Source organism: Salvelinus alpinus, chromosome 26, assembly GCF_045679555.1.
Source record: "Salvelinus alpinus chromosome 26, SLU_Salpinus.1, whole genome shotgun sequence".
NCBI lineage: Eukaryota > Metazoa > Chordata > Actinopteri > Salmoniformes > Salmonidae > Salvelinus > Salvelinus alpinus.
The window spans coordinates 10,921,806-10,949,172 of record NC_092111.1 but is presented as its reverse complement, the minus strand read 5'-3'; the positions used below and the strand labels follow the sequence as shown (position 1 = coordinate 10,949,172).

General features: G+C 42.8%; 1 protein-coding gene across 3 annotated transcripts; it reads left to right on the top strand.

Annotated features, from left to right (window-relative positions):
* On the top strand, nt 1-22,549 carry LOC139554686 (zinc fingers and homeoboxes protein 2). 3 transcript variants are annotated; one of them, XM_071367711.1, is made up of 4 exons: nt 1-141; nt 6,972-7,100; nt 16,442-19,489; nt 19,899-22,549. In XM_071367711.1, exon 3 carries the CDS (start codon nt 16,613-16,615, stop codon nt 19,484-19,486), a length of 2,874 nt encoding a protein of 957 aa, XP_071223812.1. In that variant the 5' UTR covers nt 1-141; nt 6,972-7,100; nt 16,442-16,612; the 3' UTR covers nt 19,487-19,489; nt 19,899-22,549. The 3 variants fall into 3 exon arrangements, with proteins under 3 accessions (XP_071223812.1, XP_071223813.1, XP_071223814.1); XM_071367712.1 differs by having other exon boundaries at nt 6,972-7,163; XM_071367713.1 differs by lacking the exon at nt 6,972-7,100 and having other exon boundaries at nt 10-141.
* The last annotated feature ends 4,818 nt before the right edge of the window (nt 22,550-27,367 follow it).

Below are 27,367 nucleotides of genomic sequence, written 5' to 3'. Positions count from 1 at the left end.
CTTTTTTTTTTTTGACTGTTGTCTTTAGGTTATGCCAGAATCTTTAGAATTACCAGCGGAATATGCGCGTTACCACCGACTACTTACAATTGGGAATTTTACTGCTAGCTTATCGTCCCAGCATCAAAAGGCTCTAGGCAGGTAAGAATACGATATTAAACAGTTTTTCAAGAATGGTGAAGAATATTGGCCAAATAAATTACTAAAATGAAGTTATAAACGGTTTGGTAGCAAGCGAGACTAGCCGCCTGGTTTGCCCAGCTCGTGTGGTTATGCTAGCGACATCCCTTTCATCACTACTCGCGCGCTGTCACACTTGAATTAGAATCACCTTGCCATCAAATCATGCCAATAAAACCTTAAAGTCTAGTTTACCCTTTAACTACATACATTAACTTTTCGTTTAGGTAAATATTTAACCAATTAGAATTAAGTAAATGTTTTTAGTTTGACGTTTTAACTTTTTGTGCCCATTTGAAGTGGGCACCTTAATGTATTGGTGCTAGACATTTAGCTTGCCTTGTCACCTAACGTTAGCTAGCTAGCGACCCAGCTCACTTCTGAAGTTTGAAAACGTGCCAAACAAAGATTCGTGCTTCAACACTACTTCTGAACTGGTTAGCTATAGAATGTCTGTTTACATAGTTAGTTAACTCGTTAAATAGTCCCATCATTATTTTAAGATTCGGCCTCCGTTTGTCAAGCTTGTTGACAAGTTCTGGGTTTATACTATAGTAACTAGCTATAGGACAGTAATGTGAATCATCCTACATATTAGACAGCCTTCCTATTGTCACCAGCGAAACGTACAGTACCTAACTATGTGAATATTTTGTCTTCCTTTATTGTCACAGTGCATTCGTTAGTTACATGTATTGTGTAACAAGAGGCGCAATTTGGATTAGGTAACTAGCTAACGTTACTTATAGCTAATTAGTTATTGTAAATGTTACTTGCTGCTGTTATATAGCTCTGGTTTTATTTGTCGCGTAGCTGGTTGACACTAGCTTGCTAGCAGCCTGGCTACAGCAGTTAGCCAGCCAGGCAGGCAGGCAGATGGGTTAAATGTGGTGACGCCTTCCGCGGTATGGATTGGTGGTGGCACACTGGCAGCGCGGGCTATGCTGCCCGGTGACAACAGTGTGGTAAATTCCACCAGCAGTGGCGGACTGGGACAAGAATTCGGCCCTGGCATTTTATCCACACCAGCCTATGTCACTGCGTCCAGCTTAAACCGGGGGAACACTACACAACTTTCTAAATCCTATTGTTGAGCCTCTCACATTAAACGACCGTCTTTCCAGTCGTTTTTGTGTGTGTTGCCAACGTAGTGGTGCACACACTAAACGATGTGGCACGGAGATGGTCACACACTACAATATTCTTCACTTGGTCATGAGGATTCTCGATACCATGCTTTCCCGGGAAAACAATGATGTGATCAGATTTAACGTAGCTACGAGCTGTGGCTCAAAGCAGCCTCATGAACTTTGTCAGACATTTATGCTTGCCATACAGAGTTCAAATATCTAGCCAACATTTTGAATTGAATAACATTGCTTGTGATCTTCAGAGCTGTAACAATTTGACGCTTTGGTTAAAGGCAAGTGCAAACGCATACTAGTAGTAGTCATCGCTCCTACTCGAGAGTCTAGTCTACACATTCTGGGTGATGCGAAACATCTCACTGACTTCCTCTGGCAAGCTCTCATTGGCTGTTGCTGATCACCATTCTCAAAATGTGTCATTGCACATCTCACTCTACAAGAGCATTGCATATTTTGTGCTGATAAAATCAAACATGTTTGAAAATATATTGATGTTTGGAACTTCTCAAAGATGAGTTTGGTAGCCCTCACATGATGAGTTTGACCCACTCACATTAAGCGAGCGTCGGTGACAGACGCGCGCCCCAAGTAGGCAACGACATGGGGATTTTATCTCCGATCTCAAAAACTTGTCTGGGGAACTAAATCGTGGCCAAAATGGTGTAGTCTACACCCGCCTTTAGACACAGGCAGTAGTGCTGACACAACATTGGTAGTACAGTACAGCTTTTCGCAACCGCTGCTATACCAGTGACTGGCAAGACTCTTTTAATTTTATTTTTTCCCAGCTCATGTTTAAAACATACAATATGCAAAAACACCACTGGAGCAGGCACATGCACAGATGGGGCTCAACCAGTGCTCAATCACCTGCCTGTTTGCCTTCCTATGAGAAAGTGCTGCTCAGTGGATTTAGTTAATTTGATACATTTTACTGAATAAAAATTATAAATGCAACATGGAAGAATTTCAAAGATTTTACTGAGTTACAGTTCATATAAGGAAATCAGTCAATTGAAATGCATTCATTGGGCCCTAATCTATGGATTTCACATGACTGGGACTAGAGATATGTATCTGTTGGTCACAGATACCTCAACAAAAAAAGTAGGGGCGTGGCTCAGAACCCGACAGTATCTGGTGTGACTACAATTTTCCACATGCAGCGCAACGCGTTTCCTTCGCATAGAGTTGATCAGGCTGTTGATTGTGGCCTGTGGAATATTGTCCCACTCATCTTCAATGGCTGTGCAAAGTTGCTGGATATAGGCGGGAACTGGAACACGATGTTGTACACGTCTATCCAGAGCATCACAAACATGCTCAATGAGTGATATGTCTGGTGAGTATGCAGGCCATGGAAGAACAGGGACATTTTCAGCTTCCAGAAATTGTGTACAGATCCTTGCGACATAGGCCTGTGCATTATCATGCTGAAACATGAGGTGATGACGGCAGATGAATGGGCCACAGGATCTCATCACCATCTCTGTGCATTCAAATTACCATCGATAAAATGCCATTTTGTTCGTTGTCCGTAGCTTATGCCTGCCTATACAATAACCCCACCACCACCATGGGGCACTCTGTTCACAATGGTTGTGAGGGCGGTTGGACCGTGGAGTTCAATGCCCACAGCTCATTGCACTTTACTTATAAGGTATACTGTATGGGAAAGTTTAGCTGGAAATGGTTTACATGGTTTCTTATTTGCAAGTAAACAAAGCACTATGACATGGATTAACTATACTGAACAAAAATATAAACACAACATGTAAAGTGTTAGTCCCATGTTTCATGAGCTGAAATAAAAGATCCCAGAAATGTTCCATGCACACAAAAAGTATATTTCTCTAAGATTTTGTGCACAAATGTGTTTACATCTGTTAGTGAACATTTCTCCTTTGCCAAGATAATCCATACACCCGACGGTGGTATATCAAGAATCTGATTAACAGCATGATCATTACACATGTGCACCTTGTGCTGGGGACAATAAAGGCCACTCTAAAATGTGCAGTTTTGTCATACAATGCCACCGATGTCTAAAATTGAGGGAGTGTGCAATTGGCATGCTGACTGCAGGAATGTCCACCAAAGCTGTTGCCAGAGAATTTAATGTTAATTTCTCTACCATAAACCAATGTTGTTTTTGAAAATTTGTCAGTACGTCCAACCAGCCTCACAACCGCAGACCACATGTAACCACGCCAACCCAGGACCTCCACATCCTGCTTCTTTACCTCTGGGGTCGTCTGAGACCAGTCACCCGGACAGCTGATGAAACTGAGTATTTCTGTCTGTAACAAAGTCCTTTTGTGGGGAAAAACTCATTCTGATTGGCTGGGCCTGGCTCCCCAGTGGGTTGCTTATGCCCTCCTAGGCCTACCCATGGCTGCGCCCCTGGCCTAGTCATGTGAAATCCATAGATTAGGTCCTAATGAATTTATTTCAGTTGACTGATTTCCTTTTATATGAACTGTAAGTCAGTAAAATCATTAATTGCTGCATGTTTATTCATTCATATTTTTCATGAGTGGATGGTCGGTGGGCCAGAGCATAATTACAAGTAATTTGTAGACTGTAAATTAACCGCAGGAAGCACAAACAGAAATATTTGACTGAAACATAATCATTTCAAACCTTGCTTACATTTGTTTATGATCACGTCTCTAATATGCGTGGAAATACTTGAACATATTTTACACATTTGAAATCAATTTTCTGGTGTTTTTACATTTATTTTTATGTCCAACAATGAAATCAGAAAATTTGGAGGGCTAAGTAAAACCACCTGCGGGCCAAATTGGGGAACCCTGCACTACAATGTCAGGCTCAGGCTACTTTTATGTTGTATCTCTGTAAGGCCTGCTTTGAATTACCGGTAGCCCTGTCCCTTGTATGACTTCTGTTTGCACTCACTAAAAATAGACTCAAACCTCCTATAGCCTGGGCCAGATATGGTGAGATAAGTGACTAGTAGTAAGTCTATACTATTGTTGTTGTAGTTGTTTTTTGTAGCCTTAATTATGTAAGCCCAATGATAGATGGTGTTAATAGTTTTAAAAGTTATATTATGTTGATCAGTTACTTGTTGGTTTTGAATGATTTAAGTATTGTCTAATATTCTTATCAGAAAAACAGGTATTTCCATTTTGTCTTCAGACTAGCCCTTAGCGAACATTTTTCTGCAAAATCTGGTACTGCTCGGTTTTTGGTTCAAGCTCAAGGAATTCATTAATCTGCATATTATTTGAATGTTCTGTTTGCATAAGTATTGGTTAATGTGAGCTCCAAAGAGCTGCTTGGCAAGCGTGCACTTGTGCAAGTCATGTGGTGCAAATACAATGTGCTCTGATGAGCCCCCCCCCCCCCAACTGAGCATGTGCAATGCTGGAAATCACAAACCCAGTGCTCAAATTCTCCAGCTTGGTTCTTGCTCTCCTCCACTATGCCAGGCTTGCCTAATTGGATGTTAACACGCATAGCCTACTCCATTTTGCAATATGCAGCCCTGCAGACTAACAAGCAAGGTGTAGTAGACCTATCCTGTAAATACTTTGTATGACTAAGGCTTGCAGAATCTTCTGCATTAGACTAATATATTTAATGCTCCAGTAAATGCATTTGCATTCAGTTGTCTCACTGAATCAAGTGGGTCTGTTTCTTCCCAGAGAGCTGAATGTGGGACCTAACTACTGTAGCCATGGAGGCTGTAGTGTAGAGCCATCTATTGCAGCATTCCCAACATCATTCATTGCATAGTTACCTCTGTTTACACAGAAATGATGTCTGCTCACCTGCTTTGAATACCATAGTCAATTAATTGGCAGCACCAATTAAGATATGCTAAATATTTTTATTTCAGTGACTCATTGTTAGTGAAATTCCGAACACTTAAATGTAGACCATATCTCTCAACAGCAGTTGGTTATCTAAAGCATTTTGTATTTCACATTATGATTCAGTGTAAGAGAAGAGAACCATAATCAACTAAATTTGCCTCCAAAAGCAGCTCTATTGCTTTAAGACTTCATTTGAGGGTCAGAAATGACATAAGATTGGACACAGCCTTACACTGTTCTCCTCTTCAACTCTGCCTCCAACAGTGTCCTCAAAAGTAAACACATGGCGTAGGCGTAAAGTACTCCTTGGCTGAACCTTCACTTCAGGGTTGTCGATTCTGGCAAACAGGAGGGGCTGTCAGGACCATCATATTTATTGGTAGTTATCACAGGCCTAGCCTTGGGGAGAGAGTGCAGTGGTTTTCATTCAATAACGGTCAATTTTGATTCTCCAAAAGAAAATGAATTTCATTGCAGCTACATTACCTTGAATAGGCCTACTCATTTATCAATACATTGAGTGGTGAGTAGGAGGTAGTTCTATGTGGCAACCACTTGCTGCGGTTCACATGTGGATGCTATGCTGTTGGTGACTAAGCAGTCGTTTCAGGTGGACGGATGATGTCACTTCTGTGGGCTTAAGCTCCCTTGAAAGCTGCGTTGTTGTGCTCTGTCTGTAGCAATGACCTCATCCTGAGGGGGAGCATCTCAGTGGCTCTCTGGTTGTACTGTATGGTCCTCAGCCCCTCTTGTCATAATTGCTGCATGTGGGGTGGATCATAGGCTGGGATGATACCAGTATTGCGAGACTCGTTAGTATCATGGCAAGGAAACAAAAGAAGAAGCGGATTTAACTTCTTTAGGAAAACTAATGTTGGAAACAATCATTATGTTGTCATCCAGAGTTACACATTTATTTTCCAAGCTATAGCGCACAATATTGTACATTCACAGGTTTTTAAAGGACCAAAGAATTTGGTCTGTTTCGTGTTTAAAAAGAGAGAGAAAAAAATATATATATATATATATTGCAATACTGGTATCATCCCAGCCCTAGGTGGATGACTCCATTTTGTAAATGTCAAATCAAATTTTATTGTTCACATACACGTGTTTAGCAGATGTTATTGCGAGTGTAGTGAAATGCTTGTGCTTCTAGTTCCGACAGTGCAGTAATATCTACAAATACCTAATACACACAAATCTAAGTAAAGGAATGGAATATATAAATATATGGATGAGCAATTTTAGCGGCATAGGCTAAGCGTGTTCGTGTTAAGACGTTATGTTTTTGTTTGCCATAGATATCCTGTAACACATTTTTGGTATATTTCCTATAACATGCACTGTGTATTGTAATTTCGGGTTAGTTTGTTACATCTTCGAATAAGCAGCAAAGATGTGGCTTGCTGCCTAGCTCCATTTTACACAGATTCCATCTTCATCGCTTTGGGCTGATTGTTATAAACTGGTCCTGGTTTTACCCCAGTCTTGCACACACTTTTTAAAGTAACCTAACTGTATCGGCGATGAGCTTAATTCCTAACGGCGTTCATTGACGAGTTGTAATGTGATTAATTCTGATAAGTCAAGCGCAATGAAACGATACATCCCAGGTGGTGTTTGTCATTCAAATAACCTTCCAAAGCTGTCCGGCTCTTTCTTTCGGCACGTTTCCAAGGTAACAACCTTCAATTTTTCGGCAAACACAAAGCGGTGCAGTTTTCAGGGCCTTTGCAGGGCTCTGCCTCCGAGCTACCGCCCCCCCCCTGCCACTGACATTCTTGTCTCGTCTCAGATTCCAGAAGAGACTACCCAGAGTGCCGCTGGACCGGAGACCAAAAAGGAGCTGGAGAGAGTGGAGGCGGAACTGGAGCAAGATAGGCAACCCCCCCCAAGGGAAGCCCCACCCTACTGCGGAAGTGCAGTGAGTGCCCTTTCACAACGGGGCAACACTCGGGTGGGGGCGGGATGCTCAGGGGGGAAACCGGTACTACTCTACTGTTGTAATTGCTATGCTTGTTCAAATAGGCCCTTTAGACGGCACTGCCTTTCGTTGACATCAGATTTGCAAGTTTTCTATTTATATTATCCTTAGAACATCCTTGGGATGTGGTATGGGCAAAGCCACGTTCACGCTACGCAGCTTTAAGCCCACTCAACATACCGTAAATATCACAATAGATAGCTATAACTACAAACAAAGCGAACAGCTGCTCATCTAAAACATATTGAACATAATATATGCAACAATTCAGAAGTCAAATTTTCCATTCAGCAAACTCAACAGAATCCACAGCACAAAGCTGCATACTAGCTACTATTCCTAGCTAGCATAGTTAACGTTAGTTGGCTGATTTTAATCTTCTCAGTCATGCATCGAGTAGGGCAGGCTATTTATTCAAATACAAACTATCAATCTGCATTTTAACACCATGTTTTGCCATGGTAAACATTTCTCTGCATTTACTTTTTAAACACTTCAAAACATCTATTTGCCTAGCTAACTAACTATGTACTGTTTTCCTTTTTTTGTCAATGAGAAAGTAACAGGCTGTTACTGCAATTAAAACTAGGCCTAATAGCTCGATAAACAAGTCTCCAAATGTATGGTATTTCTGTTTTAGATTTGAGCTGTTTTACTTGTCTGCTTCAAGAGACATTCTCTTTGCACACCACAAACACACTGGGGGATATGTGGTGCAGAAGTGTCCCAACCGACCTGCAGACCCAATAACCCCCTCTCGTTCGACTGGATTCCACTGGATTTCTGGATCAAAAGGGGCTAAGGTGGTGGGCGTGGTCAGCCCAGCTGAATTTGAGAACATTTTAGAGGCCCCCATCTTGGCGGTATAGACATTTCTGAATTTAAGGCAATTTCCTGAAATTCTAAAAGTTTATCCATGGAGCTGAGAAAAATGTTTGCAGTTTAAGCTAATTTCCTTAAATTCTATGCATTTTGCCTTGGCTAATGCTGTGTTATTTCGTTCAAACTTAATAACAAATCAAAACTGCCAAATTCATTGTTTTTGGAATTTTCCATTCTACCTGGCTGTCTAGCTTTTTTGGGTGATTTTGTTGGTTCTCAAAGATGGTATTATTACAAAATATGAAGGTCCATTATCTTTTTTACATACTTTATATCTGGTTTTAGTCATTTAGACTGAAGGCGCTTTTCCATCCTGAATTATAAAAATAAATAAAAATACAGTTTGGTGGTCCGAAAAAACGCCTAGGCAGCCCACCCAAGGATTTTGATGGCAGAAAAATCCTTGTGATGGTTAGTCAGATTGTTCAACATGCAGCAAAGGGAACTTCAGTGTTACCAATATAATACTGTATATAGTAAGCACCACACACTTCATTGTAGATGCATCAGACTTTTTCAGGGGAACAAGCATAATATATAGCATCTAGTCTGTTTTTCCATCTACTAGAAGTAATGGTTTTTGGTACAGATAAGTGAATATTGTGTTTGGCGCTCACTTGAAATTCCACTGTAATTAATGGGCCGCATAACAAATGACACTTTACAGTATTTATTTGAATGTTGGCGCGAGACCCATCTGGGTTATGTTTATTTGTGCAACGACGCGTCACCATAGGTCATGCCGCAGTGACAGTCTTTGATCCGTCTCACACTTCGCAACATTAGTTCTCCTCGACCTCCGCCGTTAAAGTGGTTCACCCAAGTAATGTCTCCTACCCAGCCAGGGCTAATAGAATAATTCCTATTTGGCAGGAAAACAATGATTTTTGGTGCATAGTTAGACTTAGGAACCATATCTCCGGTCTTTCAACAGCTGACATGCCAGCACGTTTTCCCTTTCAGTCAATCCAAGTCCTGAGTCACCAGGTAAGTTGACTCTCGAATCACTGACAAGCAGCCACTGCTGCCTACTGCAACTGGAGTTACTGTGTGTACCCTTGATCAAGGCCACATTTAATAATTCATCAAGGGGGTGGGCATTTTTATGTCTTCCCACTCAAAGCGCCATAATAGACGGCTATGCATACAAACATGAAGAATACTCACTTTAAAAGCCACGTAGGGAACTGTTAAATAAATATATATTTATTCATACTTGTGTACCACTTTTAATGTTGAGTTGCACCCTCCCCCCTTTTGCCCTCCGAACAGCCTCAATTCGTCAGGGCATGGACTCTGTCAAGCGTTCCACAGGGATGCTGGTCCATGTTGACTCCAATGCTTCCCACAGTTGTGTCAAGTTGTCTAGATGTCCTTTGGGTGGTGGATCATTCTTGATACAAGGAAAATTGTTCAGCTTGAAAAACCCTGCTGTGTTGTAGTTCTTGACACAAACCTGTGCGCCTGGCACCTCCTTCCACCTATAACCCATTCAAAGGCACAAATCTTTTCTCTTGCCCATTCACCCTCTGAATGGCACACACACACAATCCATGTCTCAGTTGTATCAAGGCTTAAAAACCCTTTAACATATCTCCTCCCCTTCATCTACACTGATTTATTTTAAGTGACATCAATACGGGATCATAGCTTTCACCTGGTCAGTCTGTTATGGAAAGAGCAGGTGTTCCTAATGTTTTGTACACAGTGTATATAAACATACCTGCAGTGAAGAATTTTCCCTTATCACTTTAACAAGATGACAAGCACACCTTGTTAATGCCAGATGCTTTCCTCAATTGGTTCTGTGGCATCAAGTGATCTATGTTGTGCTTCTCCTTGAGTCTCACCTGTGTGCTTGTCCTGGGTACATGGGAGGCTTAATTCCGCTCTCCTCCATACTTTGTTTGCCATTGTTTAGCTATATTTTTAACTGCTCTCATTATTCACTTACGTCTGCTGTCTCACTTGTGCATTGACAGTGTTTGTGACTTGATCTCACATGTATGTTACATGCATACGTTGTTGGATGGACTACAGTCTCTCTACAGTCTCAGACTACAGTCTCTTTTAATTTGTCTAAAAAGATAAACATTTAGGCCTGCCTGAAGATTCTGTTGTCCCCATTTGAACTACTACGAGTTCTGATACCGTTTTGTTCCTTAGACCATGTGTCTGGCAAAAGATACGTATTTGCTGTCGAACAACAGCCGAAAACTCCTTCCCCCTTGTCTCCATCAGACCCCCTTCTCCCCCCCCCCCCCCCAGACACCCCCTCGGATCCATCAACGTTGCTTTGCCTCTAAACTCTCTGGGAAAGAAGCCATGGGAGTCTGCCGCTCCACTGGATCCAGTTCCTGCTGGACATCCCCACATGTAGAGAAGCAGCTGGCCACCACACAGTTATTCAGCACATACCCCTTCCAGCTCTCTCACACACACGTGCTCCTGTCCTTTACGTAGCTCTTTTCTCAGGCTGTTTACACATATACAAATGAATGGTTTCTCCACCACAGTTAACACACTTTAATGGGCTAATGTATTGTTTCATAACTTTTCATAAGCGAGCTCCAACGTTTTATTTTGAGTCGCTGGACGTTTTAGCCTTTCATCCGCAGTTCAGTGGTCAGCAGAAAACCATTTCCTGCGTTTTTGCCATTGTTTAGAGTGACCACAAACCCTGCTTTACCACAATGTAAGGATCAATGGTTTCTTTGTCTGCAGGGGTGTAAAGAGGAAAGCATGGGGGAAGAAAAAAAAAAACGTTTTCCAGATCGGAGCTTAAACAAGCAGCACAGGATGTGCAGCCAAACTATTTCCCTGCTTGGCTGGCGTTTTTGAAATAAATGTCTTTAATGTGTGGAGTTTGCAGACAAGATGGAGTCCTCTGTTCTCGGAGAACAGCAGTCCCTGTGGATGTCATGTGGTCTCGTCCCTTTTATTCACAGGTGGGCGGGACGGGATCCTGCCTAAAAACATACTTCTAATCCTTTGTCTGATCTTGTGTTTGTCTCCGTGGTTTAGTTTAGTTTTTTTCAAAGACCAAGTTTAGAGATATTTTCATGAACTAAGAGACAGTCAGACATTAGTTTGAGACATATTCGCAGGAGAATAAATGTGAATAATCACGACAAAGGACAAGGAATAGGAATATTAGTCACCAGATTATCGTTGGCCCAAAATTTGACCATTATACTCCGAACCAAAATCTATATGAATGTCCTTCAAAAGTATGAAAAAGAAGACCCTCACATCTCTAAATTCAAACAGAGCGAAACAATTGCCATCAAAAGGTCTTGGAGGAGATTGAATCACTCTTATCTCCGGTTTGGCAGTTTCCATAGCAACATGCCAGTCCCATGGACGTCTGAGGAGAATTAAACCCCAGTAGCCTGGACCCAAATCTGCCATCAAAGTTTCAGGGGCATTAATCTGAGCGTAATGATTGAACGTCGTAAGAGTTGTTTGGAATAGCCCTTACACACTAATGCTGCCACTGACTTTTCCCTAACATTTATATAGCTATGGGGAAATCGTTTTTTTTATTACATCCTTACATGACAGTATGGAATAGCCTACACTATATTTGTGTGGTGTACATTGTATGACTGCATTTGTTTTGTATAATTAGTTTTTTGTTGTATTTGACTCGTAGCGCTTTGGGTTTGTGGGAGTCTGTGTATATAATGTACAGTTCTACACTGTGTGAAGATATTAAACCCGACCTATGTTGCCAGAGACAACAGCACAGTGCATAACTTCCCCATGAGCTCTTCCCTTAGAAGGTAACTGTCTAACCACTTCAATTAGGCTACAATGACTTACGAAACACCAAAGGGGGACTAATGCAATTACTTCTGTCGCCATGCAGAACTGATAAGGTATTAAAAGGGCGGCCTGATGAGATTTAAATTAATTCTGTGCTCATTCAAATTCTTCTGTCTCATTGAGATGAGCTGCTCTGTTATTTGGGTTTAGTCTCCTCTCACTGGCGAAGCAGTTCTTAAAACGTTTAACCAAATAGAGCAAGATTTAGCCGATGAGCTTGTACTTAACATGCTTTAGAAATCAATTTGAGGACTTTGATATTGCATGTCAGTCAGTCACCACCTTTTGATATGGAAATGACTCTACACGAGAAAATAAAACATGATCCTTTCTTGAACTGCTTGTTTGGATTGCATGATGCTCTCTGAGCTTTGAGGACAACAGCTAACTAAGAACGTTGTCTCTGAATGAACCTGCATTCATTTGAGGACAAATTATGCCTTGTCTTTAGGAAGTGCAGCCTAAATCCTATATGAATCCTTATCCTTACTGGTGTTGATAAGCATAGTTGTATAGTAACTAGGAAGTTCCTTTTGTGTTACTAATTAGCCTACAGTCGATTACAAATGCCATTATCCACTTGTCAAATTTGTTTGAGCCCTACATGACATGCTCAGATTGACTCGGTCGGTCTTTTTTCTTGTTTTTCTCTCTCCCCTCTTACTTTCTGTCTGTCATTTTCTCTGTTGTGATTGAGAGAGCTGACCGCGGGGCAGGGCTGCGTGTATGTGACTTAGTAGAGGCTGCCTCTGGGGTTTTACACAGTCTGCTCTGGCTGTACAGGACATTGATCATCCACGATGATGCATTGTGTTTGTTCTCTGAACTGGCACCGGAAGAGTTCAACGCACAATTTTAGAAATCTTCAGCACTAGTCTTTTCCACTGTATACATCCCTGGCATATGTCACTGTCAGCCTTTAGAGGGAATTGTCTTGCCCTGATTTTAGGCGGTCAGTGTTGCCACCATTTATGAAGTGAGTTAATCGGCCAGTATGCACAGATGAGGTTTAAGTCATATCCCAGGCAGTCTGGAGGCAGGCTTATGTCCCCCGTGGCTGACTGGCGCTTTGAGAGTTGCCAGAGGACACGAGACAGACAGGCTCATGCATGTTTGATCAGCCCAGCACTGCCGCCTCCGTGGCGAAGGCCTACCCAGGCGAGCGTCACGGATCAGCCGGAATGGATCGTCCCGACAGGGTTCGCGGAGGACCCTTCGCCACACGCTGTTCACTTTGTCTGGCCCCAGCTCCGCTCGACCGCAGCCCTTCTCGTCCAATTAGCACCTGTGAGAAGAAATCGTTAATATGCAGCGGTGAGGTAGCAGGAAGGCACCTCGCTGCCTTGGCTGTTGCCATAGTGACACCATGGCAATGAAGGCAGTCTAATTATTTTTGATTTTCTTCCCCTCCCATTTTTAATAAGGAGCCACTGAATCAATTTCATTTATGAGGGAGGACTGATACAATTATTTATTCATGTTTTAGTTCATCATTCAGTTCTGGGCAATATGGGCATGACAATTCAAGTTTGGGTAGAATTGAGCGTGCCCTTGATGAGGCTGGATAGTATTTGTGAGGCAAGTGTGTGTTCGAACACAATCTTCCAAATTGAAAAGAAAATAAATTTGTGGCCATGTCATAGATTGTTGTTTAGGTAGAGGTGACGAGATGCCTGGCATGTTGCATTCTTAAGGTGCAAGACAGCATAATCCCTGCTGCCCAGCATATTGACAGACCTAGAGCTGAGGACACTGTTGCCGAGCTTTTTACAATTAACAATATTCCTTTTGATTACTGAATATTGGCCTAGATCTGTCCGTTCCGTTTTAAAAACATGGTGTGTTTTTTTTCTGCATCACATGAATAGTAAATACTGTATGCAAACTTCAGGAAGGCAGTCATATGGCCCTGTCTTGGTGTGTCGTGCACCTTTAGGCACATTAACACTATGTAGCCTAATTACTGTTTCAGGCCCTGTGTGGATAATGAATGATTGATCAATGCTTTTTGTCATGCGTCTCATGGTGCTACTGAATACAAACTCAGCAAAAAAAGAAACATCCTCTTTACTGTCAACTGCGTTTATTTTCAGCAACTTAACATGTGTAAATATTTGTATGAACATAACAAGATTCAACAACTGAGACATAAACTGAACAAATTCCACAGACTTGTGACTAACAGATTTTGAATAATGTGTCCCTGAACAAAGGGGGGGATCAAAATCAAAAGTAACAGTATCTGGCTGCATTAAGTACTGCAGTGCATCTCTTCCTCATGGACTGCACCAGATTTGCCAGTTCTTGCTGTGAGATGTTACCCAACTATTTCCACAAAGGCACCTGCAAGTTCCCGGATATTTCTGGGGGAAATGGCCCTGGCCCTCACCCTCCTATCCAACAGGTCCCAGACGTGCTCAATGGGATTGAGATCCAAGCTCTTCGCTGGCCATGACATTCCTGTCATGCAGGAAATCACGCACAGAACGAGCAGTATGGCTGGTGGCATTGTCATGCTGGAGGGTCATGTCAGGATGAGCCTGCAGGAAGGGTACCACATGAGGGAGGAGGATGTCTTCCCTGTAACGCACAGCATTGAGATTGCATGCAATGACAACAAGCTCAGTCGGATGATGCTGTGACACACCGCCGCAGACCATGACGGACCCTCCACCTCCAAATCGATCCCGCTCCAGAGTACAGGCCTCGGTGTAACGCTCATTCCTTCGACGATAAACGCGAATCCGACCATCACCCCTGGTGAGACAAAATCGCGACTCGTCAGTGACGAGTACTTTTTGCCAGTTCAGTCTGGTCCAGCGACGGTGGGTTTGTGCCGGTGATGTCTGGTGAGGACCTGCCTTACAACAGGCCTACAAGCCCTCAGTCCAGCCTCTGTCTATTGCGGACAGTCTGAGCACTGATGGAGGGATTGTGCGTTCCTGGTGTAACTCTGGCAGTTGTTGTTGCCATCCTGCAGGTGTGATGTTTGGATGTACTGATCCTGTGCAGGTGTTACACGTGGTCTGCCACTGCGAGGACGATCAGCTGTCCATCCTGTCTCCCTGTAGCGCTGTCTTAGGCGTCTCACAGTACGGACATTGCAATTTATTGCCCTGGCCACCTCTGCAGTCCTCATGCCTCCTTGCAGCATGCCTAAGGCACATTATCACAGATGAGCAGGGACCCTGGGCATCTTTCTTTTGGTGTTTTTCAGAGTCAGTAGAAAGTCCTCTTTAGTGTCCTAAGTTTTTTCATAACTGTGACCTTAATTGCCTACCGTCTGTAAGCTGTTAGTGTCTTAACGACTGTTCCACAGGTGCATGTTCATTAATTGTTTATGGTTCATTGAACAAGCATGGGAAACAGTGTTTAAACCCTTTTCAATGAAGATCTGTGAAGTTATTTGGATTTTTACGAATTATCTTTGAAAGACAGGGTCCTGGAAAAGGGACATTTCTTTTGCAGAGTTTATATGGTGGTTTTCCTACAGAGAATAGTCATGCTACATTCAGACTGGTGTTGAAAGTTCTAGGGATCTAAGTTCAGAGTATTTTAATCTTTTGTCAGACTGACCTTAGGTGTGCAATTGATAAAAGCATACTGACACGACATCATAATTATACTTTTGTCTATTAACCTGAACAAAAAAACTAGAGGCAATTAGTTCAGCTTGTTGGTAATAAAATGTAGTTGTACTGTAGGCCTAATTATTGTAATAATTTTGTAAGTGTCAGGCTAGCTTGGGTAGGACCATTGCATGTAGCGTAGAAGTTTAATTATTAAAACGACAAAGCTAAAAGTGATAGTTTTGTTTAATGACTTAAAATGGCTAATACACTAAGATTTGTAATACTGTCATTATTAGATAAATAGGTTATCATGTGTCTTAGATTTTCTCTCTCTTCCTCCCCCGATCACGACGGTCTCACTCACACTCAGGCCATGGCCTAGTTTATCTTCTGCTTTGTGCTCACATTGGCGTACATGTTACGCTTCAGAATGCCTGAATGAGACTCTTTCGGCACTCAAACTTCTCCACTTTTGAGTTTGTGTGAATGTCAGTCTTGCTTCAAACGATATAAGGATTTTCTTTGAAGTTAAACTTTGTACTGAAAGTCACACCTCAGTACTGCATTTTAGGCCCACTCTCTAGATAGTGAATTATATGTTGAATTTATAGACCTACTGTTTTTCCAGATTGGGTGGTACAGCTATAGTTTTACAAGAGTGAAAATAAAAGGTGATGTCAGTTAAAGAGCCAATCTGTAGTTGCTCCATACATTTTTGGACTTTAATGATATATTCTTCAAGAATCAATGGGTACATAACTTAGAAATGCCTCATGAACTTAGTTTAACTGCCACACTCCATGAGAACCCAAAATATAAGCTTGTTTTACTCCATTGTTTGTAAACAAACACTATAGCCTCAAAACATGTTTAAATGAATGGTCAATTCTTGCATCCATAGCTCTATGAGTTTGAGAGTGGTTACATTTCTCCAGCCCCATCCCACAGCTTTTTTCCAACTTCCCCTTTAACATTTCCTATTTTCCCCTTTTATTCCAGGTGAATGCCATCTGTGATGAACTCTCATGAAGCTGCACACGGGAGCTGACGTCCACAGTCGGCAGGAGACACCACTGCAGACCAAGGACAGTAGAGGAGCAGGGTCTTCTTCAAACACTGGAGACTTACCCTCCCCCTGACCGAAATAACATCCCACATCAGTCACCAGCAATGTCCAGTCGCAGGAAATCCTTCACCCCCTGCATGATCCGGGTTAGTGACATAATAGAGCAGGATGACTCTGACGAAATGGAAGTGTCCACTGCCAATGTGACTAAAAATGGGTCTTCAGAGTCTGTGGAAAATCAAGACCATACATTACAAGGCACTATAGAAGATCTAGGAAGTGCGATTGAAGCAAAAGTTGTGGCGGAAGCTGATCCTATGCCCCAGCTGAGGCAGCATGGAGGTTATGAGTGCAAATACTGTCCTTTCTCCACTCAGAACCTCAACGACTTCAAAGAGCACGTAGACTCCAGTCACCCCAATGTCATACTCAACCCCCTCTACCTGTGTGCCGTGTGCAACTTCAGCACCAAAAAGTTTGACTCTCTTACAGACCACAATGAGACCCAACACCCTGGAGAGACCAACTTCAAGTTCAAGAGGGTAAAAGTAAATAACCAGACTATCTTGGAGCAGACAATCGAAGGCAAGACCAATTCAGTTCTCTGCAATACTGTAGACGGACAAGGTGGTAACGGCTTTGTCACTTTTCCACCGAGCAAACCAATTACGGTGAATATCGGAAAGCCAAACATGGACAACATACCCTCTACATACCCTCTACAACATACAACATACCCTCTAAAATCCCTCTACCAAGGGAATGATTTGGAGAAGAGGTTGGAAAACTTTATCCCAAAAGATCAAATCACAGCTGTGAACATAAACGGCACAATGATCATCCCTGAACCAACAATCATTCAAGGGCTCTCGTATGTAATGCCATTGCTTCAAAGACCACCCAATTTGTGTTCTGTACCAACAATTGCTGTTCCTCTGAACTCCACCAAATATAATCCTTCACTGGACAATAACACAACCCTAATGACATCTTTTAACAAATTCCCTTACCCAACCCATGCTGAGCTGTCCTGGCTAACTGCTGCGTCCAAGCACCCAGAGGAGCAAATAAAGGTGTGGTTCACTACCCAACGGCTAAAGCAAGGCATCACCTGGTCACCAGAGGAAGTCGAGGAAGCCAGGAAGAAAATGTTTAATGGCTCCATCCCACCCATACATCAGACCTTCACCGTTCTGCCTACCCCAATCTCTCAGCCTGCCAAAGCCACCCAGTCCCTTATTCAGACTAGCTTTGGGCAGTCTAATCTAGTACTGACAAGTATTGCTAATGGCTCAACCATGACCTGTGCTCCTGTTGCAGTGACTGTAGCCAGTTATGTGCAACCTCTCAAGCGACCCCTGACAACTTCCTCATTCGCCCCAGAATTAAAGCGCCCCATGGCGGCCCCTGCAGAAGACCCAAAGGAGAAGATACTAATGGCCCCTCCTCCAGTTCCACAAAAAGAGAGACTTCCCATGGCCCCACCCCGAGTGCCCCCAGAATTAAAGCGATCTCTAGCACTTCCTATTATCGCCTCGGAGATGAAAAGGTCCTCGGCAGCACCTCTCATGGCTTCTAAAGGAAAACTGCCCTTGGCCACTCCACTTGTGAACCCCAAAAACCAGCTGCCAATGGCACCTTCTCCAATCTTCCCTAAAATGAAGAGACCTATTGTCACCCCTCAATTCAAAAGTTACATGCTGCCTCCTCCTTCATTCGTTTCCAAAGACAAACTTCCAATCACCCACTCTCTATTGGCTTCAGACTTAAAGTTACCAATCTCACCCCCTCTCATTGCCCCTCAAGTGAGGAGGCCAACAATAATTCAGTCAGTGTGGACTCCCCTCAAGGGCCCATTCCAACTCCCTAGCTTTTCCCAAGACGGCAAGAAAACAAAAACGCAAATAACAGAGATGAAGGCCGGATATGTCAGAGGACGTCTCTCTGAGGACAAAGTGCTCACCCCTCTTGGGGAAGCCAATGGTGTCTCTCGTGGGGATGCAAAGTGGGTTCATGACCAAGGGCCTCATGCACAGAACGGCATTCTACAGTTGTACAACGAGCTAGCATCGAAACCAGAACAGCAAAAATCAGTACAGACTCAATTTCCACTCTTGGAGAGAATGAAAGGGAAGACTTCTGAGCAGTTGAAGATTCTAGAAGAGAACTTCCAGAGAAACAGCTCTCCAACATACAATGACGTTGACAATCTAGTGACTGCAACCCAACTGTCGCGGGAGGAAATTGACAGCTGGTTTTTAGAGCGGCGGGCGCTGCGTGACAACCTTGAACAAGCTCTTCTAAACTCCATGGGCTCAAAGAGACTCAACGTTGATAAGCGTCAGCAACAACACGGACCGCTGAATGGTGTGCGCAAGCAAGGTGGCCATCCAAGAAGCTCTCCCTTTGCCATCATTGCCCCCACCACCACTTGCTCAGTGCCTATAGACAGCAAATCCTTGGCTCTTCTCAAGGATGTTTTTGCACAAACTCGGTGGCCTTCCCCTGAAGAATACAATCAGCTTGAGGCCCAGACAGGCCTGGCTCGCACAGAAATCGTCCGCTGGTTCAAGGACAGTAGGTCAGCACTGAAGAGTGGGACCTTGGAGTGGATGGAGTTTTTCCATAAACTGAACAGCAGTGGGCAAAATGGCGAGGGGGCGCTACTGAGCACAGAGAATGCTTTCAGCATAATCCAGCGCTACCAGGAAGTAAAGGTACCCAAGGTGGAGGATATTGGGAGGCTAACGGAGCATGCCAGTCTTAGCAGCCAGGAGATCAAGGAATGGTTTGCCAGCAAATTGAGACAAAACACATCTGATATCAGCCAGAATTGTGGCCAAAATGGAGGCTCTCGAGAGGGGTTCGGGAGCTGGATGGAGGAAACCAAGGGGATGGATGCACGCATGGGTGCTAAGGAGCTGGTCTCGGACAAAGACAGGATGATGGAGGATGCTTCTGGAAGGGTGACTGGATAAAGGGTAAGAAAGTGTGTTAGTTTTGTAGACATTTATATTTTAGTCATTTAGCAGAAGCTTTTATCCAGAGCGACTTACAGGAGCAATTAAGGTTAAGTGTCTTGCTCAAGGGCACATTGACAGACTCATCACCTAGTCAGCTTGGGGATTTGAACCAGCAACCCTTTGGTTACTGGCCCAACCTGTTAACCGCTAGGCTACCTGCTGCCACTAGAATAGGGCATGTTTTTCTTACCGTAGTAGCTGCATTTCACAACGTGTCCTAGTTACTAATGGGACCAAGGCACTGAGAGCCCTGACTGTTGGCAGTAGAATAGCATTTTAATCCCTTTTGGGAATTATCAGTGCTCTTGTGAAAGTGTTATTCCAATTGTGTAAAATGTAATAACGGGACCATTTTTCTTCCTTGCAGGTGAGAACAGTTGCCACTGTCAGTTGCACACAGGAGCTGAAAAGGAAAGAGTTTAATTATTGAATATTGTATTTTCTGAACAAATAATTTCTTGCTTGTTCCATCCCAGTTTGTGCCCAACATTTCCTCAAGGTTGAGTTAACTTTGTAGAACGTTTTCAAAAACATGGTGGTAATGTTGTGTGTGATTTAGGATGAGGTAGAAGGCACAGTGCACTGAATGTGTGCCTGAAGCACTGACCAGGTGGTGATCGTTGAGTGCCAAAGCTGGATTTGCTGCATTATTACACTTTTAAAAAAAGGTTTCTTGTAAATATATTTTTTCTGTGTTGCTACAGATTTGTACAATTTTGGGGGAATTTTGTTACATTTTATAATGGGAGCAACTTGCCCCTTTTTTTCGCTCCAGCTGATCTTAGTGGTCTGTCCTACATTTTGTAATGAAACACCATGAACCACTACAACCGTTGGCAATATTTCAGTCAGTTTTCCAATGCTGAACTTCCGTTGCAGTTCCCTCCTGTCAGGTGGACTTATATCAAATCAAACTATTTACTGTTCTGAAGTGCTATTGTACTCCCTGGACTCTAAGCCAACCTGCACTCTGGTAAGGAACATGCATGCTTGTTTGACCAAGTGATGTTGTGGATCATTGTTAGAGAAAAGAAACGGTCAGTGGCAAAACCAGAAAGAAATAATCACATTGAACAAATCCAGAATCATGCTGCCTGCATCATATTCTAATCTCTTTCTCTATTTGATTTATTTGTTGTCCTGCAAATGAACATACACATCTGTAATAGCCTTTATACCTATGTACATGTTGACTTAATAGAAGTAGTGCTAGTTCCATTCCGACATTAGAAACAAACCAATACAAGCTCTTTATGTACCGCTTTAGTGTCATGGTCAAGACATACAGTGCCTTCGAGAAAGTATTCAGACCCCTTGACTTTTTCCACATTTTCTTACGTTACAGCCTTATTCTAAAATTGATTAAATATATAAAACATATCAGTAATCTACACACAATACACCATAATGACAAAGCGAAAACAGGTTTTTAGAAATGTTAGCAAATGTATTAAAAATAGAAATACCTTATGTAAATAAGTACTCAGACCCTTTGCTATGACACTCGAAATCGGGTGCTGGTGCATCCCCTTTCCTTTGGTCATCCTTGAGATGTTTCTACAACTTGATTGGAGTCCACCTGTGGTAAATTCAATTGATTGGACATGATTTGGAAAGAGACATACCCCACAGTTGACAGTGCATGTCAGAGCAAAAACCAAGCCATGAGGTCGAAGGAATTGCCCGTAGAGCGCCAAGACAGGATTGTGTCGAGGCACAGATCTGGGGAAAGGTACCAAAATAATTCTGCAGCATTGAAGGTCCCCAAGAACACATAAGGTGAATGCACCAATTTGTAAGTCGCTCTGGATAAGAGCGTCTGCTAAATGACTTAAATGTAAAAATGTAAATGTAACACAGTGGCCTCCATCATGGAAGAAGTTTGGAACCACCAAGACTCTTCCTAGTGCTTGCCGCCTAGCCAAACTGAGCAATCGGGGGAGAAGGGCCTTGGTCAGGGAGGTGACCAAGAACCCGATGGTCACTCTGACAGAGCTCCAGAGTTTCTCTGTGGAGATGGTTGTCCTTCTGGAAGGTTCTCCCATCTCTGCAACACTCCACCAATCAGGCCTATATGGTAGAGGGGCCAGACGGAAGTCACTCCTCAGTAAAAGGCACATGACACCCCGCTTGGAGTTTGCCAAAAGGCACCTAAAGACACTCAGACCATGAGAATCAAGATTCTCAGGACTGATGAAACCAAGATTGAACTCTTTGGCCTGAATGCCAAGTGTCACGTCTGTCGGAAACTTGGCCCCATCCCTACGGTGATGCATGATGTTGGCAGCATAATGCTTTGGATGTTTTTCAGCGGCAGGGACTGGGAGACTAGTCGGGATCGAGGCAAAGATGAACGGAGCAAAGTATCGAGAGATCCTTGATGAAAACATGCTCAGGACCTCTGACTAGAGTGTAGGTTCACCTTCCAACAGGACAACGCCCCTAAGCACACAGCCAAGACAACACGAGTCTCTTCGGCACATGTCTCTGAATGTCCTTGAGTGGTCCCGCCAGAGCCCGGACTTGAACCTGATCGAACATCTCTGCAGAGACCTGAAAATAGCTGTGCAGCAACACTCCCCATCCAACCTGGCAGAGCTTGAGAGGATCTGCAGAGAAGAATGGGAGAAACTCCCCAAATACAGGTGTGCCTAGCCTGTAGTGTCATACCCAAGAAGATTCGAGGCTGTAATCCCTGCCAAAGGTGCTTCAACAAAGTACTGAGTAAAGGGTCTGAATACTTAAGTAAATATGATATTTCATGTTTTTTAATTAGCAAAAATTAACCTGCTTTTGCATTCTCATTATGGGGTATTGTGTGTAGTTTGATTAGTTTCCCCCCCTCATCAATTTTAGAATAAGGCTGTAACTTAACAAAATGTGGAATGTCAAGGGGTCTGTACTTTCCGAAGGCACTGTATAACAAGAAATACTCCACTTATACCAAGATCCTGCTTACTCTTTTCAAAAACCAGTTGTCTGCTGTAATCCAATAAAACAGAGCCTTTTTAAAGGTAACTCACTGTGTTTACTCTTTGTCCCATGTATGCAGCATGTCATGAGGTAACTTGGATGCAACGTATTGTGAAGAAACTTTTCTGAGCTCAGTTAAACTCAATCTTGAGCCAAATCCTGTGAATACTTTCTGCTGGACTATCAAATTACCCTAGCCTTTCAGTATTAGTCCTGTGTGAAAGCATTATGTAACCATCTTATTTGTGGTTATAATTGGGAGAACCATTTGAACGTGGCCATCTTTCAATATAGCATACAACAGTTTGTGAGACAGCCAACAGTCTAATTTGTATGCAATTATCATGTGTAATTGTTTTATTGCATTTGTTTGGATTTTTCATTCAGATTTAATGTGGTCATTTCCAAACAATCATTGAGCTGTGTAATGTTACCTAAACATACTGTGTGGATTTAAGTAATTCATGCATATTGGAAGTGTGCACTCTTTCTTTTTGGATAGAACAAGCTTGTATAGGGTATATCAATTAGGATTTTTTTTAGGCCTTTACTCAACCCATATTTTACCACTTCAGACCATATGGGACTTTTCTATTATTGCAGGAAACTTGCACTATTTCAGTACTAATGCATTCTGTGATTGCAGGAAACTTGCACTATTTCAGTGCTAATGCACTAATCTGCAGCCTGCTTATTTGATTTACGAAACACAGATTGCTTCTCTAAACGGACCACTTCACCAATGTCATAGCACGAGAGGGGACTATTCAGCCTTTACTCTACAATGATGCATATAACTCAGCACAGCTTTCAATCCTGTGCCACTATCAGGCAGTAATGTGATTTCTGGCCTTTGCCATCCACTTCTAAGGAAAACATTTTTTGGGCATCCAATATAATGGTGTCTCACCTCCTGGAAATCCTCCACTTCCTGATGGCTAAGGCCAATTTTAAGAATCCATTTTGGGATGTCAGTTCACTATCTACTGTACCAACCTTATTTTAAAGTCTAGTAGGGGCTTAGTGAGTAGAGTAACAGCTGTAATAGGACACAGAGGGCACTGGCCTGGCATTCTCTCCTCTGCTCTTGGCAGATGTAATGTGTCTCAAATGGTTTACCTCGAGATTTGAATGGTAAAGGACAGAGCTAATCACTCCGGGCTGACTGGCCATGGGCCCACCAACAGAACCCGATACGCCAGTAAATTCATTTAGGCAAAGCGCAAGCCTCCTGTTTTATAGTATTCTTAAGCCGAATTCAAGCGTCATTAATTACCATGAAGTTGGCAAAGCCTTAGTTTAAAGTGTTAAAGCACAAATACAGCCTCAGCCATTGGGGTTGTTTCTGCATGTCATCAGCAAAAGCAGGAGAAAAAGCTGACCCTTCAGCTTACCATCCTGCAAAAGAAATGACAAGCATCACTGGAAGGATTTGTTCACCTTGTTCATTTCCACCACTGTTGACTCGAGACCATCAGACAACAGAGCTGGAGTTCTGTTACTTCCCACTTAGTTCCGCTGGGATACATCTAATATTGGTTAGAGGTCCTGAGGCGCTGTCTGCTGGGATATTAGTGGTCAAAGGAACACAGGTAAGATGCACACTGGAGATGAAGTTTGGGTCTTAACAGAAGCAGCCAACATTGTTGAGAAGAACCGGAGATTTAAATGGCGTTGCTCATGCTTCACTTGTTATTTTGCCACAATATCAACAAGAAGATGGACTGCCCTGCACAACCTGCTGCAATTCCTGCAGGCCTGTGTTTCAGCTTTTGATAAAGAGATGGTTGAATTTTAAGGGACTCAGGCACAGGAATAATGGGCCAGGTGGAACAGAAATCAGATACCCCTCCAGGCCCCTCGCTGTTGGGCCTCTGAGCCAAGGTCGGCCAACAATGCCGAGTGCTTAATAGGAGGAAGTGATTATAAGCTCACAGAAACTCCGGTGTCAAGAGAAAGGCGCTGCCGCCCATGTCCACTCAAACCATTAGGAAGCTGAGCGGGTGCTCCCTCATCGTGTCCCAAACAACTGGATGGATTGATTCTTAAACCCGTATCGTAATGTTTTGGTCCAACATCTGAAAGTGAAAGATAAGGGTATGAATGTGTATGATGGACTAGTTTAGTTTATTAATTTGACCATTTTTATAAACAAGCACACAGAAAACTTGAAAAAGCCATACATGCACATGAGGTAAATCATCGAGGATAACACAAAAAAGTCGGACTTATTTCCATTGTGGTTCTCTTGAGGCAAGATGGCTAGGCAAGATCGAACACGGTTGAACACAGTATGACAGTTAGATCTTTTTTGTTTTTTTGTTTTATTATCGATCTCATCATTGCAGTTACATCATAGAGGCCACTCATATGGGACCAGAATACTTTATTTTTAAAGCTTCCCAGAGAGGATGTTGTTTTTATGGGCAGAGGCAACTCATTCCACTCTGGGCTCCAGTATACAAGAAAGTACCTTTCCCATCATTACTCCTGAACCTGTATAAGCACACATTAGCAACACCTGATCTGGTACTGTGATTATGTATCCCTAACACAGGGAAATTAATCAGTTAGATATCTGGGCACAGAACCATAAATACTACTGTAAACCAAACCCGGTCTAATCTGGGACACCCTAGCCTCAACAGGCAGCCAGCTGAGTTCCTGAAAGCAGCTCCTGCATATGTGAGTATGTGGACTCACCTTCAATACTACCCTGATCAGCTTATTCTGGGCTATCTGGAGCTTCCCCTTCATAAGCTTGGATAAGCCCCCAAACTAGGAAGTACTAGCGTAGTCAAAATGGCATTGAATGAGCTAGCACTTTCAAGTCGTTATCAAGCAGCTTGGGCTTTCTGGCCAAAAACTTAGTCCTAGCATTAACCTTCCCTAGCACTTTAGTGGCCATGCTCACACCTCCCAAGCTTCCATCAAGGATGCATCCCAGGTAGCTAACATAGGTTTTAGTAGTCAGCACCTCACCCCCTAACGCCATTCTGATTTTAGAGGACCCACTCGATTTAGGTCTGGATCCCAAAATAATTGCCTCAGTTTTCCCTAAGTGCAGAGATGGCTTATCTCCAAGCCATTTGCTAATGTTAGTAAGCTCTGTGCTAAATATGCTCTCCAACATAGTTTAACTTTTGTGAGACACCAGAAGTGTAGAGTCATCCGCATAAAGGAAGACGGCAAGAACAAGCATCTTTCATATCGTTAATATAAAGTAAAAACAGTAGAGGCCCAAGCACGCTCCCCTGCGGAACGCCCCAACTCATTGAATTTGCCTGAGACAGTGAACCATTAACCTCTACTACTTACTCCCTACCTGATAAATAGGACTTTACCCAGCCTAGAGGAATACGGCTTAACCCCAGTGCCTCCAGTTTGGAGATTAGGATAGTGGTTAACTGTATCAAAGGCCTTCTGTAGGTCAAGCAGTACCATTCCACAGAGATTTCCTTCATCAATCTATTTCCTGGTGAAGTCAGTGAAGTAAAGTATACATAAATTTTTCTAAAACCTGACTGAAAATCATACATTAGACTTTGTTTGTTGACATATTTATACATTTGCTCATGTAAGTCGCTCTGGATAAGAGCGTCTGCTAAATGACTTAAATGTAAATGTAAATGTACAACTCTCTTCAGTATCTTTGATGTTATACTGAGGATAGATATAGGCCTATAATTACCAGGGTCAGACTGTATCGCCTTCTTATACAGAGGTATAACTTTAATGTGTTTCATGTCCCTGGGAAAGATGCCTTGTTCAAGAGAGAGATTAACAATATGCGTAATATAAGGGGCAATTTGCTCAGCAGAATCTATAAGAAACCTTGCAGGAATATTATCCAGGCCTGTGGCTTTGGAGCATTTAAGCTCTGCTAGCATACTGGCTATTTTGGCTGCTGCTACCTTTGCAAAAGAAAAAGAGTTTGGCTGAACCCCTCACTCGGCATAATATTTTTGACTTGGTCGTTTCCATACAAACCAGAATAGGTGGCAGGCAGCTTGCTGGCAAAATAAGTTTAAAAAAAGAGCTGAATCCATTGGCATCCTCTGCTTTTTCATATTTCATCTCCCCCTGATGTTCAGTCCTTTATGCAGACATCAGTATTGAAATCCTCTAACAAAATGATTTCCTTCAGCAGAGAATCATTACAGTTTGACAACACAAGTTTGAGACCTTCATAGAATGCATTCTGATTGGGCGGCCAGACAATCTCCAGATCAACGCTTAAATCCGATCTGACGTGATAAGCAATGTCCGATCTTACAAACGCACATATCCCCTCCACCTTTCCGATTCCGGTCCTTACTATCTCAATTTTTGAGTCCCAAACAGATGAATCCAACCATGTCTTTGTAAAACATAAGACACCCACCTCTGATTTGCGAGCCAACAGGCGTATCTCATCGATCTTCGATAGCACAGTCGTGGCCAAAAGTTTTGAGAATGACACAAATATACATTTTCACAAGGTCTGCTGCCTCAGTTTGTATGATGGCAATTTGCATATACTCCAGAATGTTATGAAGAGTGATCAGATGAATTGCAATTAATTGCAAAGTCCCTCTTGCCATGCATATGAACTGAATCCCCCCAAAACATTTCCACTGCATTTCAGCCCTGCCACAAAAGGACCAGCTGACATCATGTCAGTGATTCTCTCATTAACACAGGTGTTGACAAGGATGGAGATCACTCTGTCATGCTGATTGAGTTCGAATAACAGACTGGAAGCTTCAAAGGGAGGGTGGTGCTTGGAATCATTGTTCTTCCTCTGTCAACCATGGTTACCTGCAAGGAAACACGTGCCATCATCATTGCTTTGCACAAAAAGGGCTTCACAGGCAAGGATAT